The 19,122-nt window shown below is 46.0% G+C and overlaps 1 protein-coding gene across 3 annotated transcripts in view; it reads left to right on the plus strand.

Moving 5' to 3' along the window:
* Window positions 1-19,122, plus strand: part of LMBRD1 (LMBR1 domain containing 1) — a 591,116-nt gene that overhangs the window by 363,778 nt on the left and 208,216 nt on the right. For all 3 annotated transcript variants that reach the window (XM_029595663.1, XM_029595662.1, XM_029595664.1), the window contains exon 11: window positions 11,130-11,232. In XM_029595663.1, the coding sequence (XP_029451523.1) occupies window positions 11,130-11,232 (103 nt within the window). The remainder of the gene's footprint in view (window positions 1-11,129; window positions 11,233-19,122) is intronic.

The following is a 19,122-nucleotide window of genomic DNA, read 5'->3' on the forward strand; positions in this document are numbered from 1 at the left end:
AAAAATTCTATTGTGCATTTAGTCTCTTGCAGAATCCTTATCCTGTTGTACTCTGCCATCCCAGACATAAAATGCCACCATCCCATCAAGATGATCCTCTCTATCCTTTTGGTTACTCTCTTTCCACCATGTCTCTGAGATGCCAATTAAGTCTCTCTCATTCACTGCTATACACTCTAACTCTCCCATCTTACTTCTTCGACTTCTGGCATTGGCATACAGACATTTCAAAGTGTGTGGTTTTTTTTTTTGTTTTGTTTTTGTTTTTTTTGCATTAACCTGCTTTTCAGTTGACAAGCATAATTTGGAAGTTTTTAGCTCAGGTGATTCTTTACTTAAAGACACATGAACTACTTTTGCTTTTATTGGAACATCTCTGTTGGGATGTCCTAATTTTCCTGCTTCATTAGTACCCTCAAAAATACCTTCCTCCGAACCATGCACTACTAATCGACTGTCAGCTTTCCCCTTTGTTCTAGTTTAAAAGCTTTCAACTTAAGAGCCTACATTTGGCTTCCGGAACCTCCCTACCACATTTTCCTATGTCGTTGGTGCCCATATGTACCACGACAGATGGCTACTCTCCAGCACTGTCTAAACTCGTATATTGGTGGCATGTGAGGTCTGCCACCTTCGACCCAGGCAGGCATGTTACTAGGTGATCCTTGTGCCCACCAGCACCCAGCTATCGGTGTTCCTAATAATCAAATCACCAATTTCCTAACGTGTAGCAGATGGACTCAAAACAAATGGGTATAGTGTGCTTGTGCTAGCAGTTGGAGACGGATCTGACGTCAGCACGGGTACATATACCCCCACAGGAAGTGAAGCAATTCAGTAATTTCCGTCTCCAAAGCAGTTTGGAGCTACCCACGCTCGCTGAGCGTGTTTCCAAATTCTATCGACTAAATTCATAGAAGAAATCTACTGAAGACGAGCCCCGCACTCCTGTGGTGATACCAGGCGGTCACTCGCCCAGTTGAGTTTCCCGAGCTGACTTCCGTGGTCCCTCAGAGGTAGGAACCTCGGTCCGGTGGCCGGTTCGCAGCAGGGATCCAGCCCCCGAGTGAGAAGGGCTCGGGTGCGGCTTGGCCCCCGAGCGGTTCGGGCGTGGCCTAGAGGCAGCCTCGGTCTCGGCGTCGACTTTGCCCCCGAGCAGTTCGGGCGCAGCCTAGAGGCAGCGGGTGCACTTCCTTAAGCGCGGCGGTGAAGGTATTCCCCTCTCCCCCCGCAGCCGGAGATCGCCCGGGTCGCAGCCGGGAAGCGCCGAAGACAAGGTAAGGCGAACATCTTTACTTGGTCTCCGAGGAAGTGTGGACTGACTGGGCCTGCCTACGAGGCCGCCCGCCTGGGAGGGTCGCCATTTTTGCCTGCCTACTTCTCTTTTCTAATTAAGTGCTCACGTGATAGGCGCATGTTGTTGGCGCACGCGATAGGCGCATGTTGTTGGCGCACGCGATAGGCGCATGTTGTTGGCGCACGCGATAGGCGCATGTTGTTGGCGCACGCGATAGGCGCATATTGTTAGGCTGAGACTCCCGTTTATAGGCGCACGTTTATAAGACGCCCGCTATAGGCGCACGTTTATAAGACTCCTGCTATAGGCGCACATTTAGTAGACGCCCCGTTCATAGGCGCACATTTATAAGACACCCGTTCATAGGCGCACTGCTTATAAGACGCCCGTTCATAGGCGCACATTTATAAGACGCCCGTTCATAGGCGCACTGTTTATACGACGCCTGCTATAGGCGCACTGTGTATAAGACCCCCGTTTATAGGCGCACTGTTTATAAGACGCCCGTTCACAGGCGCACTGTTTATAAGACGCCCATTGTAGGCGCACATCGATAAGACGCCCGTTCTAGGCGCATGCTGTTGAGCGCCCGTGTTAGGCACAAATTGTAGGACGCCACCGCATTTAAAGCAAATGGAGCATAAGAATGCCTCTGCGTCTGCAGAGCCGGCACCCCCAGAATCAGGCATGAACGCTCTAAGCCTCTGCTCAGCATGCAACCTTAGAGCTACACAGAGCGAGGAGGCAGACTCCCTATGTGCCCAATGTGAGGAAGCCATGGCGGTTCCAGGACAAGACCGGTCCCAGCCTAGCGGTTCCTCGGGGACCACACCGGACTTCGCAGGCTGCGGCGAGCAGCCAGGGAATCCGAGAGACCTGGTACCCCTGCGGCCAGATCTGGCTTCGCTTTCCTGGGTGGAATTATTCAAGGGGATTCACGCCTTTGTCCAGATGCAGTCTGCTCCTCGGATGGGTCTTTCCGTCCCGGTTGATCCAGCCCCTGGACCCTCGAGACCTAGGAGCAGTCACTCACCACCCGACAGCCCCAATCATGAGGATTCAGATTATTCACAGGTAAGTGAGGAGCCCCCCGAAGAGAATGAACTTCCCTCGGAGATAGAACCATATTGGACCATGAGACGCTTCTTTCGGAGAGAAGATCTGCCAGGCCTGGTCTCACAATGCTTATTGGAGCTGGCCATTCTGGGCCAGGACCCCTCAGGGATTCCTGTACAGAGCCCTCTGCTAGAGGGCCTGCGCCAAACAGCTCACCACTTTCCCCTCCTACAAGCAGCACAGCAGCTAATCGAGCTAGAATGGAAGCCACCGGAGGCCTCATTCAAAGGGGGTCGGGCCTTGTCAGGCATGTACCCTCTAGATCAGACATCCAAGGAATTGCTGACGTGCCCCAAGGTAGACTCCATAATTAATGCAATCGTGAAATGCACCACCATTCCGGTGGAGGGGGGAGCGGCCCTCAAGGATGCACATGACTGACGCATGGACACCATTTTGAAACAAGCTTTTGAGGGTAGCAGCCATGTCCCTTCGAATCGCGACTTGCTGCACCGTGGTGACGCGCTCCTGTTTATCACAGGCAAGAAACAACACTCCGGGAGAAGACATGGAATCGGCTCTCGCATTTCTCACAGACGCAGCCTCCGACCTCGTCCGAGGCAGCAAAGGGAGTGTCCTCCTCCGTGGCAGCCAGGAGACAGCTTTGGCTACGTAATTGGGCTGCCGACTCGTCCTCCAAGACTCGACTCACAAGAATGCCCTTTAAGGGTTCACTACTGTTCGGCAGCGAACTTGAGAATTGGGCTACTAAATGGGGTGCCTCTCCGTTACCCCGTCTACCAGAAGACAGGTCAAGGAGGAGCCAGCGTCCTGTTTCCAGACCATCCAGAGGTAGAAACTCGCAGCGCTTCAACCCTTACAGGTCTCGCTATCAAGCACCTCGTTCTCAGGCCAGGAATCAGCCCTTTCGGGCTAAGCACACCAAGAAGAGAACCGGCCCAGGTTCTGGCCCTGGCCGTAACCCACAATGACAATCAGCCGACCCATCCGAGGGTAGCAGTCATAGGGGGCAGGCTAACCCTCTTCTACCGCAGGTGGGTCGAGATCACTTCGGACCAGTGGGTCCTCGCTATCATCCGGGAAGGATATTACCTGGATTTCTTTCGGCTTCCGCCGAACAAGTTTGTGGAATCTCCTTGTTCACCACTCAAGACAGCGGCACTAGAAGTGACCTTACAGAGGCTCCTGGCCCTAAAAGCCATATTCCCAGTACCTGTGGAAGAGGTAACTTCTGGGCATTATTCCATTTATTTAAGAAAGAGGGCACCTTCAGGCCCGTCTTGGACCTCAAGTCAGTCAATCGACACCTACGGGTCCCCAGCTTTCGCATGGAAACTCTACGGTCTGTCAAGAACTCAGTATAGCCAGGGGAGTTCCTCACCTCCCTAGATCTGTCAGAAGCCTACCTGCATATCCCAATCCATCAGGATCACCAGCGCTAGTTACGCTTCAAAGTCCTAAATCAGCACTTCCAGTTTCGGGCTTTACCCTTCGGGTTAGCCACCGTGCCGTGGATCTTTACCAAGGTAATAGTAGTAGTGGCAGCGGCACTCAGGAAGGAAGGAATCCTCGTCCATCCCTACCTGGACAATTGGCTGATCAGGGCAAAGTCGCCGGAGGAGAGTCACCGGGCAAACAACAGAGTTATAGCTCTTCTGGAAAGCCTAGGGTGGGTAGCCAACATAAAGAAGAGTTCCCTACAGCCATCTCAGTTGCTGGAATACCCTGGGGTCCAATTCATCACCCAAGAAGACAAGGTCAGCCTGACCTCCAAGAGACAGTCAAAACTCCGGAATCATCTGCAAGTCCTGCTGAGCGCCAGCCAGCCCACGGCTCGGGATTATCTACAAGTCCTCGGCCTCACGGCATCCACGCTGCAGGTGGTGCCATGGGCGCGGGCTCATATGAGACCATTGCAACGCGCCCTTCTATCTCGATGGAGTCCGCGATCACAGGACTACACCATACACCTGCCTCTACCAGCCAGAGTGCGGAATCAACTACGCTGGTGGTTACGGCCTGGCCATTTGAGCCGGGGGTCAAGAATGTCCTCCCCAACCTGGATTCTGCTCACCACAGATGCCAGCCTGAACGGATGGGGAGCGCACTGCGAGGAGCTCACCGCCCAGGGACGGTGGACCAGAGAAGTGTCAAGGTGGAATATCAACCGACTAGAGGCACGGGCAGTCAGGCTAGCATGCCTGCGATTTGCCCACAGACTTCGCAACAGAGCAGTCAGAGTGATGTCAGACAACGCCACCACGGTGGCATACATCAACCAACAGGGCAGAACCAGAAGCCAACAAGTGTCCCTGGAAATAACTCCCCTGATGATTTGGGCAGAAGCAAATCTCCAGGACATCTCCGCCGTCCACATTGCCGGGAAGGACAACACGACGGCAGACTTCCTCAGCAGAGAAAGCCTAAACCCTGGGAGTGGCAACTGTCACCCACAGTGTTTCAGATAATTGTGGATCGATGGGGGACGCCAGCCATGGACCTACTTGCAGACAGGTCCAACGCTCAAGTTCCCAGATATTTCAGCCGCAGGCGAGATCCTCGGGCTCAGGGGATCGATGCCCTGGTACAGCCGTGGCCTCAGGGGATCCTGCTATACGCCTTTCCTCCATGGCCCCTGCTGGGCGCCATTGTTCACAGGATTCAGCGACACAGAGGCCTAGTTCGTCTAGTGGCCCCGGACTGGCCGAGAAGACTACTGGCAGGGAATCCTCTTCCTCTGCCTCCATACCGGGACCTGCTACAGCAAGGCCCCATTCTCCACAAGGATCCAGCTCAATTCTCTCTTACGGTCTGGCCATTGAGAGGGCTAGACTGAAGAAAAGGGGATACTCGGAGCCGGTGATAGATACACTCCTCCGAGCACGCAAGTTCTCCACATCACTTACATATATCAGGATCTGGAGAGTTTTTGAAGCCTGGTGCGATTCTCACGGCACCAATTAACATGCCGCTAAGATTCCTCTCATCCTGGACTTTCTACAAGATGGACTTCAGAAGGGTCTGTCCCTCAGCTCCATCAAGGTACAGGTAGCAGCGCTGTCTTGCTACGGTCCCAGACGTGACGGCAAATCCATTGCCCAGCACCCAGACGTTTCACGTTTCCTGAAAGGAGTCAAGCACATTCGCCCGCCACTGAAGTGGCCAGTGCCCTTGTGGAACCTCAACCTAGTGTTGGAATTTCTAGTGGGATCAGCCTTCAGGCCACTTCGAGGCCTGTCGCTCCGGTTATTGACCTTGAAGATGGTGTTCTTGCTTGGCTGTGTGTTCAGCGTGTCGCATCTCAGAGCTACAAGCACTATCCTGTCGTGATCCATTTCTCAGAATCACTCCAGAGGCTATCCATCTTCGCACAGTTCCCTCCTTTTTACCTAAGGTGGTCTCACACTTTCACCTCAACCAAACCATATCCTTGCCTACCACGGAAGGTTTGAAGAAATCGGAAGAAGGTCGAATACTACGCCATCTCGACATCGGCAGACTACTGTCCAGATACCTGGAAATGTCAGAAGCAGTACAAAAGACGGACCACCTGTTCGTCCTGCACAGCGGGAAGAAGCAAGGGGAAGCGGCCTCACGGCCGACCATCGCCCGCTGGATTAAAGAAGTTATCAAGGCAGCCTACGTAGAGGCAGGAAAACCACCACCTCTACTGGTCAAGGCTCACTCTACCAGAGCACAATCAGCCTCTTGGGCAGAAGCTAAGCTGCTGTCGCCTGCAGAGATATGTAAAGCGGCGACATGGTCCTCCCTCCATACCTTCTCCAGATTCTACCGTCTGGACGTTCAGGCCAGGGAGGACACAGCATTTGTGAGGGCGATCCTACACGGTCCTCGGGCAGCCTCCCGCCCAGTCCGGGAGTAGCTTTTGTACATCCCATTTGTTTTGAGTCTATCTGCTACACACTAGGAAATGTTAAGATTACTTACCTGGTAATCTCCTTTTCCTTAGTGTATGCAGATGGACTCAGCATCCTGCCCGGCTGCCAGTATACATGGGGATTCGCTGACTCACGGTAAGCCATGTTTTGTTTATAATAGTGCTTCCACCCTGCCGAGTGTCGACGCCTTCCGGTTGAGAACACTGGCGGTCTCCAGCTACCATCAATTGGTCAGGGTAATCCTGTTGATTAATCGATCGGTCAGTACACATATAGCTATAATAGCTTTGCAAGGAAGATTACTGAATTGCTTCACTTCCTGTGGGGGTATATGTACCCGTGCTGACGTCAGATCCGTCTCCAACTGCTAGCACGAGCACACTATACCCATTTGTTTTGAGTCCATCTGCATAGACTAAGGGAAAAGGAGGTTACCAGGTAAGTAATCTTAACATTATGACAGTTGACCTAACCCTTCCCTCCTGGGCAGTAGCCCTGGGAGACACATCCTTGGTGCGCGAGGACATTGTCACCTGGAGAACAGGGCCTTTCTACAGGATCACTTCCTGCTACACCAGGTTAATGTTCTCCGACTGTGAGACCTTCCTCTTCCAAGTCAGCTCCAGGGCTTGCCGATGAGTTAGACTTGGCTACTAAGTCCCTGAAAGCCTCATCTATAAACTTCTCTGCCTTATCTCCGCCACTCTAGCCTCCAGAGATCAGACTTGTTCTCTGAAAGCCAGGAACTCAATTTACCATATACAAATACACAACCGCTCACTGTTGGGGAAGAAGAAAAATCGTACATGTGACATTTGATACAGAAGACTGGAAGGTCCTTCTCTTACTGCTGGATTGCTGCCTTCATCTTAATTTTGTTAAGTTCTTAAGTTTAGATTGCTAAGGGAGTAGAAATGAGAAAATAAGTCCTTTAAATTTGTTATATTCACTATTAATCTGGTAGTGACCTGCAATGGAATAAACTCTTGATAAGGCTAGGGGCAATCCTGTGTTTTAGATAAAAGGCTGATTGATTTTCAATGTGAGTGTTTCCTGCCTATAAATTAAAAGATGAGCTCCGAGTGAGTGGGATGGAGGTAAAGAAACACACACGAAAACTCTAAGGGGTCGATTGTAAAAGGCACACGCATCCATGTGTGCGCAGTTCCCGGCGCACACACACGGACATGCTATTTTATAGCATGTTTTAAAATATGATATCCATGCACACATGGGCGCCAGATTTTAATATATGCGCACGCATGTGCGGACGGCCCACGACTCAAGTGTGGGGGGAGTTTTCTAAAGTATGCGCAGCAACGCAATCGGGCCTTTGCCCAGTTTCCTCGCAGTCCATGCCAATTAAGGAGCGGACTGGGAGGGAACTTTCTTATAATCCTACCTACCATTCCTCCCTTTTCCTCTCTCCTCCTCGACTGCTAAACTAAACTTAACTATCCCCTGTTTTTTTGTTTTCATCTTTCTCCCAGGACAAGCAGGATGGTAGTCCTCACATATGGGTGACATCATCAGATGGAGCCCTGTCACGGAACAATTTTGTCAAAGTTTCTAGAACTTTGACTGGCACTCTGAGCATGCCTAGCATGCCACTAACCCTGCAGCCAGCAGGGGTCCCCCTTCAGTCTCTTTTTTTTTCCATGCCGCAGTTGCCTCGCGGTTTAGGAGCTCTGTGAGAAATTTCTCACAACTTTCCTCATGGAACTATCTGAAGTTTCTTCTCAAAAAAATCCCTCAGCGAGGTCCCCCATTGCGCTCCGTTCCCTCCAACACTAGGTAAGTGTTTTTTCTGGTTCTTGTGGACTGTTCCTGGTGGCTTACCGCTTTGGTGCCCGATGGTCATCGACCACGTGCCCGCCAAATTTTAACATGGCGACCAGGTTTAGAAAATGTCCCGAGTATCTGAGGATCATGTCTATAACGGACCCGCATGAAGTATGTGTTTTGTGCTTAGGCCCCTTGCACGGCGTTCCTCGATACCCTAGTTGTGCACAAATGACCCCCAAAGGCCATCATGCTCAACTGGACAAAATGAAGCAGTTGTTTGCTTAAAAACAGACTGCTCCATCGACGCCAGTTCAAACGCCACTGACGGTGGAGGGTCCATCGACCTCTGAGATGATTCGCCAGGAGTACCGTGGACAGGGTGACCGTCCATCACAGACTCCATCAAGGACATCGGCGTCATCGTCCTCGGTGCTGGGGAAAGACTGGACCGAGCACCGAGGGAAACATAGACACCGGCACCAGGCGTCCTTTACCGGTGCTGGCACCGATACCGCAGTGGCATCGACTTCAGTCGAGCTGCCTGCGAAGAGGGCCCTGGGAGAGGAAACCCCATACTCCTCTGGACCCCAGGATCTCTAGGCGTTCCCCACCGCTGCTGGGCACCAAGCCTCCATGGGCCCCCGTGTTCTTAAGAGGCTTAGTACAGCTTAAACCTCCTCTACACCAGTCGTGGCATGGGACCTCAATGTCTTACTTGCATGGCTCATGCACACTCCTTTTGAGCCCTTGCACGCCTGCAAACTCAGATACCTTACATGGAAAGTTGTTTTCCTAGTAGCCATCACATCTGCTCACAGAGTGGATGAGTTACAGGCCCTTGTGACCTACTCACCCTACACAAGGTTCCTCCATGACCGGGTGGTTCTCTGCACTCACCCTAAATTCCTTCCCAAGGTGGTAACTGATTTCCATTTAAATCAGTCCATAGTCTTGCCCACTTTCTTTCCAAGACCTCACGCTCACCCAGGTGAGCGAGCTCTCCACACCTTGGACTGTAAGCGTGCTCTTGCATTTTACTTAGACCACACTACAGCCCACTGGAAGTCCACCCAACTCTTTGTCTCTTTTGATAAGAACAAACTTGGGAATGCGGTGTGCAAGCAAATTGGTTGGCATACTGCATCGCATTCTGTTACCTGCAAGCAGACCTTCTACTACAGGGACGAGTGAAGGCACACTCAGTCAGAGCAATGGCAACGTCAGTAGCACAGTACCTTACAGTACCAATTGCTGACATCTGCAGAGCTGCGACATGGAGCACTCACCACACCTTCGCAGCTCACTACTGCCTGGACAAGGCTGGGCGACAGGATTCCGTCTTTGGCCAGTCCGTCCTAAGAAATTTGTTCCCAGTGTAGGAACCCAACTCCTCCTACCTCGACCCGCTGTGAATTTCAGGCTGCCTCATCCTTGCCAACAGCACCCCAGTTGTTATGCCTATTGCAGATGTTCGATGCTGTTTGGCCTCATACATATGACTCAGCCTGTAGCTTGCTATTCATCCATATGTGAGGACTTCCATCCTGCTTGTCCTGGGAGAAAGCAGAGTTGCTTACCTGTAACAGTTGTTCTCCCAGGAGAGCAGGATTTAGTTCTCACGAAACCCGCCCGCCACCCCGTGGATTTGGGTTCACTTACGTTTTATTATTTTATTTTTTGCTCATACTTTTGCTACAAACAAGACTGAAGGGGGACCCCTGCTGGCTGCAGGGTTAGTGGCATACTGGGCATGCTCAGTGTGCTAGTCAAAGTTCTAGAAACTGACAAAAGTGTTCCATGACAGGGCTTCTTCTGCTGATATCACCCATATGTGAGGACTACATCCTGCTGTCCTGGGAGAACACCTGTTACAGGTAAGCAACTCTGCTTTACTGCTCCTTTGGAGCAGAAATATCTTCCTAATGGCCAGTGTCCCAGCCGGTCCCCGCCCCTTTTAGTTGGCCCGGCACATATCGGGAGTTACATGTGAGGCTGAGCACTTTTGAAAAAGTGTACGGTGCGCGCAGGGCCCGGCCACATGCACAATCTCAGAGTTTTTCTGCCCTACTGAAGGATTTGGGCGTGTCGGCATAAGATATTTGGCTGATTCGTTCTTTACTTTTAAGGGCTTTAAAAAAAAATCCCACTGGCTAAGATACAGCTCATGAAAACTAAACATTGCTCACAAGATTAAACCTTTTCAGTACCAAGTTAAAGGTTTGTATCAATTCTAGATTTTCCTTTGAAAAAGTTTTAAATTAAGCTTCATCCTCCTGTGTATGGTAGTGAGCTTGCAACTGTAGACAACTGCTGTTCCTGCTAGTTGCCTACTTTAACTTCCAATTGTATTTACCTACTCCAGGATCAATACTATGCAGGCTCTTTCATATCTTTTACGGGTCTGAACTATATTTTGGATACAGCTTTTCCCAAATATCCAGAACCTCTTTTTTTTTTTTTTTTTTTTTTTTACTAAACTTAGCAAATTAATTTTGTTTTCACTTACATTACCCCTTCACTGTGCTACTTCTCACTGTGACAATCTACCTGTCTTTTACCTGGGTACATTTTGCCTGTGTTTCCCTTTCTTCAGATTACTTGGCTTGTATTCATTTGTCAGCCTCTAATATATTTCCATTGTAAAGACTACTTAATATTTCTTGCAAATTAGTTTACAAGGGCTTCCAGTATTTGGTATCTTCCTGTAATCAAGGTAAGGTGAATGGGGCTACCTGTTGGATACCTAACTCATAGGATAAAGTTTTTGCCCTTCTTTTAAACTTTAGATCTCCCTTTATTCAAGTGAACCTAAAGAACTCCTACCTAGCCCTTTTCCTACCAGTCTGCATTCTTCCTGCCCCAAATTGTTAAAACTGCCTATTTAATCACTTTAAGCTTGAGTTAGGCATTAAATTAAAGCCACATTGTTATTTGAATGTCTATTAAAAGTAGGCTTTCATTATTTACATAGATCGTTTATTTCCATTGCTAGAAACTTAAACTGTAATGTAAATTGTACAGAATATTAATATACCACATTTAACTTGGTTTGTCCTCCTAATTTCTTACAGCCTGGATAAAGCTCTTCACTCAACTGGCATGCGTTCTGGATTTATAATCTTTGGGACCAACTTGACAAACCCATTGAATATGCTTTTACCTGTTCTACAGACGGTTAGTATTCAAGTAATTTTGAATAATTAGATGGGTGTGTATGTGTCATGCAATCCAAAAATTATTTTTAATATAACAAAAACTTTTCTGTAATAAAAAATTATTTTAAAGAGATGAGAAAAAAGGGTATTATAATCCATGAATTGTATTTATATTTGTATTACAGTATCTGAGTTAAGGTTTTCTTTAAATATTTGAGAAACTGAAACCACTTATGGTTATGTTCTAGAAGCTTATCAATATTAATTTGACAGGTCACTGGTAGCAAATGGAGGTTAATGAGATCCAGTATCTTAAATATGGCCATGCCACCATTAATTTTGCTTTGAAAAGCTTTTTTTTTTTTGTCTTTTCATTCAACTTCATTGTTTTTTCAGGAAAATATTATTGAAATTGCCTTGCATATTTATTTATTTTATTTATTTATTATTTTTTATACCGACATTCGATCTCAATTGAGATATCACACCGGTTTACATTCAGGTACTGTAGGTATTTCCCTATCCCCAGAGAACTTACAATCTTAAGTTTTGTACCTGAGGCAATGGAGGGTAAAGTGACTTGCCCAAGGTCACAAGGAGCGACAGCAGGACTCGAACCCTGGTCTCCTGGTTCACAGTCCACTGCTCTAAACACTAGGCTATTCCCCCTCCCATATGAAGTGTTCAGAAAGCTATCAAACTATTAGAGGTCAAAAGTGTTTTTAAAAATTGGTCTAGACAATGGCCTCCACACCTTCCTCTCATTAGTTCTGTTTGTCACAGCTAGTTTTAATTGTCTGTGTATCTTCAGAAACCCCCACAACTAAAATGTCTACGATTCTGAAAAAGTCTTAACTGATCTGTATTGTATTATTGGTATGTATCTGCAAATACTGACTCATTAGTGCAGAGCTTTCCAAACTGTGTGTCGGGACACGTTAGTGTGTCGCCTGCAGTGTGCAGGTGTGTCGCGCAAGCCTGGTCAACTCTGATGCGAGTTTGGGCTTTTTTTTTCCAAGAGATTCACTTTTTTTTTTCAGTTTATGGGTTGCTTATTATTGGGTGATTTTTGCTGTCAATCGCGTTTTTTGGGGGGGCTTGGTGGGTGGAACGAGCCCAGCCATCCTTGCATTGGCTGCTGCTGCCGATGAGGCCTGGCCATGAGGAGTACTGACTGCAAGCAGCAGTGTCTGGTGATCATGGAAGGGAGTGAAGCACTTAACTGGCAACAATCAAAAAGACGAGGTACATGAGTGTGGGGGCCAGACATGTGCTGGGGGGAGAGAGATGAGTGAGTGGGGGGCAAAAGTGCTGGGGGGACAGACATGTGCTTGAGGGGGAGAGATATGAGTGTGTGGGGGCCAGACATGTGCTGGGGGGAGGAGAGAGATGAGTGTGTGGGGGACAGACAATTTGTTTTATTATTGTTTCTCATAAATTATAACAATAACATGAATCTTGGAATATATATTTTTAATATAAATTTAAGGTTTTCATGAGATAGGTTGTGTCGTGAAACATTTTATTTATGTATATATTTAAGGAAACATACATAAAATGTCAAAATATGTTTCGTTCGTTTAACCTTTAACCTCTGGTTTACTAGTAGACTGAATTACCGTGTTGTGAAATTATGTTTGTCTAAAAAGTGTGTCACCAACATGAAAAGTTTGGAAAGCTCTGCATTAGTGGCTTATATAGAACATAGCAAGAGAAAGAATAACCACAGGTCACTATTAAAGCTCATTATGGACTTTGCATTCACTTCAATCTGCAAGTAACCATGCTGGGGGCTGAGAGAGCATTCATTGGTTGGCAGCTCTTCTTGCTAGTTAATGTCCTTATTTATATTCCTTTTGAGTTCTCATGATATAATGTATACAAACATATCATAGCATGCATGGCAATGCTTCTTAATCAGGCCCCCTTAGAATGACCTTTAGTCTGCAGGAAATCTGTAAGAAAAGGTTCCTACAGCGGGCCCAGCATTGGTGCGCCTGTGGCTGGGCTGTTCTTTGACAGCGCATTTGGGTCCTATCGTTAAGAGTTGTCCAATTACCTTGTTCTTTGCTAGATTTAGATAGGCATGCACTTGCAGTCAAATACCTTGACTTGATACCCTGCCTTCATATATGCTTGATGATCTGAGTTGCTGGGTATAGGTGATCCTTACTATCCCTGATACCTTCTACGCTCCAGGACTTGCATGTCAACATTTTTTCATTGTGTGCTTTCCTTTTTTTTAGCAGATTATCTAGGGCATCTAGAAATCTGTAACCCACTGTGATTCACCCCTGGCAGTTATATAGGACACCCCCCCCCCCACCCCACTAGCCTTTATTCATATATTGGCTGGGGCTCTGGCAAGGGTATGAGATGAGCAGTTAGTTATTTTATTGGATTTTGGGCATTTGGGTCTTCAGGCTCCCGCACTAGTCCTATTGGCAGTATGTGTGACTTGACTAGCCTCATGACCTATCCTGGCCGAAAGAAGATTGCATATTCTTGTGCCTCTATCTTAGGTGGGTATTGCTATGGAGGAGGACAGGGAAATGCTAGCTGGTCAGGTGTTTCTCAGGATAGCATTGTACCTGCCCAGAACTGGCGCATATAGTATTTCCCTATAAGGGTATTTTGTGAAGGCCTATAGTAATAGTAGCTTTTACATGCTGGATTTTCTTTTCTCTTACCTCAGTAAATGACCAGTGTTGTCCAAGTATGATATTTCATATAAAGATAGATTTAAAAAAATGTGTGCGCATCCATGGTACGCTGTGTTCCTGGCCTGCACATATGGACACGGCTATTTTATAACATGCAAGTGTCGACTTTAAAAAAAAAAATATATATATAGGTGGCGATGCAGTCAGGCCTCTCCCATTTTCCAATTAAGGAGCAGACTGGGAGGGAACTTTCCTATCCGTAATCCTACCCTTCCCTCCTCTTCTCCTCTCCTCCCTGACTCCTAAACTTACCCTAAGTAACCTTTTTTTTTTTTTTTTTAACTTACCTTGCTCCTTTGAACAGTAGTAAGTTCCATGCGCCGGCTAACTGCTAGCACGCACTTCCCTGGGTCTGCGGCTAATAGCACTGTCCTGGCCCGCCCTCTGCCCCACCCCTCCCTATCCCTCCCTACCCATACCATGCCCCCCGGCCTGTCCCTTTTTCATGGCCAGCACTTCTGCGTGTAATGGGGGGTTATGCGTGTGGCCAGGCCCATTCTAAAATGCGTGCAGCAGGCGCAAGGCCCAGCCACACGCGTGGCTCTTTTAAAATCGGGTCAGTATTGTTCACAGAATGACGACATAACTTGTGCAGCATGGGGTTAGCTCGAGATTAATCTTCTCATTCCTGCAAGTGATTTTAAAGGGTATTTTGTACATACCTCTGGTCTAGTCTCTAGCGTATGTACTTGACAGCCTTAGAAGTATCATGGATAATGCAGCAGGAGATAACACTGTTTCTGAGCTCACCAGCAGAAACCCCGCGAGTTGAGGAGCCCATTGTATCAGCAGGGGAGAGAGGACTGCTGATGCCAGAGGGGACTTTGTTGAGCCCAGACCTGAGGCAAGCGCCCACCTCCAGAGCTGGGTTGCTGTCCTACCCCGGACCACAGTTCGAGAGCACCACATCCGGGTCACCTGCAGAGAAGGGATCTGTGACTGAAGCTCCGGTGCAAGGAGGAACGGCACCGGGTGAAGTGAATAACAACGCTGCAACATCAGGTACTCGGTTGGAGATAGGAGCTGTGGGGGGGAGACTCCCAGCAGAAAACCTGCAGCTGCTACGAGGAAACCCCCCTGAATTCACACCCCTAGCAGTCCCGATACGCCCTGAAGTAGTCACGCTTGACACTATATGGGATTTAATAGCTGGACTTATGACTGCAGTTAATACGTTAAATATGAAACTGGACCACTCGATCTCTCAAAATAATCAAGTTACAACAGAAATTCAAACTCAAGTAAATGTATTAACTCATAAGGTTTCTGTTCTGGAAGGAAAAGACACTGAAAACATGAATTTTAAGGCTGTAACAGTCAAAGACAGGGAAGCACTAGATAGAAGGCTGGAGACCCTGGAGAACAGCAATAGACATTTAAACCTAAGGATTTTAAATTTCCCCAAGGGATTGGGAGAAATACCGTTCACAACATTAAAGACATTCTTTCAAGAAATATTAGGCTTCACCCAGGAAAATATGCCTTCTATCAATAATGTTACTTTTTACCTAAATCTAGGACACCATCTATTAGGCTGAATTTGCAAGAAAACCTGACTGAAATTCTAGAAAGCTCATCTATTGAAATAATGGATAGAGCTACTTTACTAGTGTCTTTTATTACTAGGTTGGATATTCAAACTATTATGAAAAAGTATTTTCAATTATTTCCTGTGCAATTTATGAGTGCGACAGTAAAAATTTTTCTAGATCTGGCCCCTACAACGCAAGCAAAACGTAGAAGTTTTTTAACCCTACGTTAAGCTGCGATTGATTTAGGTTTTTCCTACACGTTAAAGTTTCCCTGTAAATGTGTATTGAAAAAGGGACCAGAATTTTATATATTTTTCTCAGCAGAGCAACTAAGAGTTTTTCTTGAGGCGAAAAAGTCCACGATTCTAACCCCTATAACAGTGTCAAATTAAATGTAAATGCTGGAATTATGTGTTGGGGCTTTTCCTTGAATTTAATGTTAGTGATAATTCTCTCTCATTATTTACATAGGATCTCTCCTTGTTTAAAATGATTTTTGGTTAAATGGATATAAAGTTTGTAATATAGTATTGTGTTCTAGCTATGTTAAATACTCTTTTTTTTTTCTTTTCCTTTTATATCCATGTATTTCCTATACACAAATTATAGTATGTAATTTGTTAAACGAGATAAAGAATTAAAAAAAAAAAAGCTGCACATTTTACTTTCAGAAATTAACGCCAAAGGCAGGCGTTAATTTCGCCCAACACTGGGACAGTGTACAGAAAAGCAGAAAAAACTGCTTTTCTGTACACCCTCCAACTTAATATCATAGCGATATTAAGTCAGAGGCCCCTAAAATAAAAATAAAAACATTTAAAATTAAAAAAAAAATTAAAAAATCTGCCAGGGGCCCATGGGTTGGAAGACAGACGCTCAATTTTGCTGGTGTCCGTTTTCCGAACCCATGGCTGTCAGCGGATTCGAAAACAGACATCGGTAAAATTGAGCGTCGGCTGTCAAACCCACTGACAGCTGCCACTTCTGTCAGAAAGGAGGCGCTAGGGACGCACTAGTGTCCCTAGTGCCTCCTTTTACCGCGGGCCCTCATTTACATTTTTTTTTTCTGAATCCCGCACCCAGGAGTGCGGGCGCTCGCCGGCTCTCCCATGGGTTTTTCTGTATCGGCCTGCAAGTTATTGAACGAGCATCTAGGGTTGTTAAAACTGTAGGCAACATTAGTAGTTGTAAGAAATGGCCACAGCTAGGTTGGTGTGTGCCCATGGCAAGTTAGGTGTCACTACCATGGGCTTGTGGTGGAGCTTGACCACGATTCGGGATGCGCAAAACATGTGCCAGTCTTGAAAGCTGACTGGGTAGAGATTACCAAGTAGCATGGTATTCTTGCTTCTACGTTGCATCGGTAGGTGACAACGAGATGAGTTGCCTGTCAAGTCCTCAGGTTCGACGTCCTGGATGGGCCTGCATATCACCCAAAATTGCATCACCCATGTTTAATGAGTGATACCTACTCTTTTACAGAGCAGGTCTTTGTTGCATCGCAGAGAAGTTCGTCGGTAATCGGGACTGAATTGCTGGATAACATGAGGGGCAAGGCTTTGATGGCACTGTGTCCCCCAATGGCACTGCATTGCTGTAGCATGATACTATAGAGCACTTGTGAGTTGGAGCACGGCTTCAATGGCCCCGAGTCCACAGTGGCGCTATATTGCAATAGCAGGATTTTATGGAGTATTTTCTGAAAATTCAGCAGGCAAGGGTGTGGTCACCCCAGGGGATTAAGAATATATTAGTAATAGTACCTGAATGTAATCCACCTTGATGTACACTTTGAGGTTCCGAAAAGTGGAATATAAAATAAATAAATAAATAAAAATAAATTGATGTTTTTGTAATTGAATGAATGTTACTAATTGTTTAGTAATTTAATTGTATGCAGTGACCTAATCTGTGGCCATATCCATCTAAAAAAGATCTTCTTTTCGAATAATGGACCGACTGTTGCCTCTTACAAATACAACAAAAAATTGGAGAGGGATGGGCTTAATTATAGGTAAGCAAGAAGAGGCAGTCGCACCTGAGACGGTTGTGCCTATGATGATGCCCAGATCCTTTTCCTGAGTTGTAGCTCCTAATTTGGAACCTAACATCATGTAACTACAGTGTGGGTTACTTTTCCCTATTTGCATTGCTTCGCATTTGTCCACATTAAATTTCATCTGCCATTTGGTTACCCAGTGTACCAGACTTGCAAGGTCTTCCTACGAATTCACTATTTGAAATAATTTTGTCCTACTTGGAAGTTTGATCATCTCACTCATGGTCCCTTTTCTGGATCATTTTTAAATACATTAAAAAATCACCAGTTCCAGAACAAATCCCTGAAGTATTCCACTATTTACCTTTCTCCACTGAGAAAAATGACTATTTGTTTCTATTCTCGTTTCCTTTTTTAAATCTGTTTGCATTACTTCACAGGACATTGCCTCCTATCCCATGACTTTTTATTTTTCTTAGGAGTGTCTGACTGGTGAACTTGTCAAATGCCTTCTGAAAATCCAAATACACTATATCCACCGACTCACCATTATCCACATGTTCATTAACCCCATAAAAAAAAAAATATGGGCAGATAGGTGAGGCAAGACTTCCCTTCTGTAAATTCATTCTGGCTGTATCCTGTTAAACCATGCCTTTCTATATGTTCTGTGATTTTATTCTTTATTTTATTTATTTATTTAAAGAATTTATATACCGGGGTTCCTGTATAGTATATATATCACCCCGGTTTACAAGGAACCAAAACTATCGCTAAGGAACCGTAACTATCGCTTCATTTAACGGTTTACATTGAACATTTGGCGGTTTACATTGAACATAGTTAATTTGAGAAAACATAAATAAACATAAATAAACATAAATAATAATTTAATAATAATAATAATAATAAATAGAATAATTTTCCCAGCACTGAAGTGAGGATCACCAGTCCATAGTTTTCCGATCACTCCTGGAGACATTTCTATAGATCGGCGTCACATTGGCCATCCTCCAGTCTTCAGATACAATAGATGATTTTAATGATAGGTTACAAATTTCATCTAGAAACTTTACCTGCCTATCATGTCCTGATGTCACATTTACCCAATCAATATTGGGATAAATGAAATCTGTTATTATTACTATGCTGCCAAATTTGTTAGCTTCCTTAATTTCCATTTGCATTTCATCATTCATCTGTTCATTTTGGCCAGGTGGACAGTAATATATCCCTACTGCTATACTCTTTCCTATGGTATTTACTTCTATAAAGATTGTACTTTGCATTTAGATTCTTGCAAAATCTTTATCCTGTTGGACTCTATGGCATCCTTATAATAGTCACCACTTCCCACCCCCACCTCCATCAGCACCAATTAGATGATTTCCATCATTGCAATATAATTTAAACCCAAGTTTAACACTGTCCTATTAGTTATCCTCCTCCCACCAATTAGACCTCCAGTCACACAATGGGATCTAAATTTGGTTTTATCAAGACTCATGCGTTCTCTCTTTGAACTCATAGATTCCTGTGATATTAAATTTCTCACATGGAAGACTATCTTCCTCATAGCCATTACATCAGCTAGAAGGGTTAGTGAGTTACAAGCACTTGTTACATACTCACCCTATACAAATTTTCTACATGAT

This window comes from Rhinatrema bivittatum, chromosome 3 (assembly GCF_901001135.1).
Source record: "Rhinatrema bivittatum chromosome 3, aRhiBiv1.1, whole genome shotgun sequence".
NCBI classification, from domain to species: Eukaryota; Metazoa; Chordata; class Amphibia; order Gymnophiona; family Rhinatrematidae; genus Rhinatrema; species Rhinatrema bivittatum.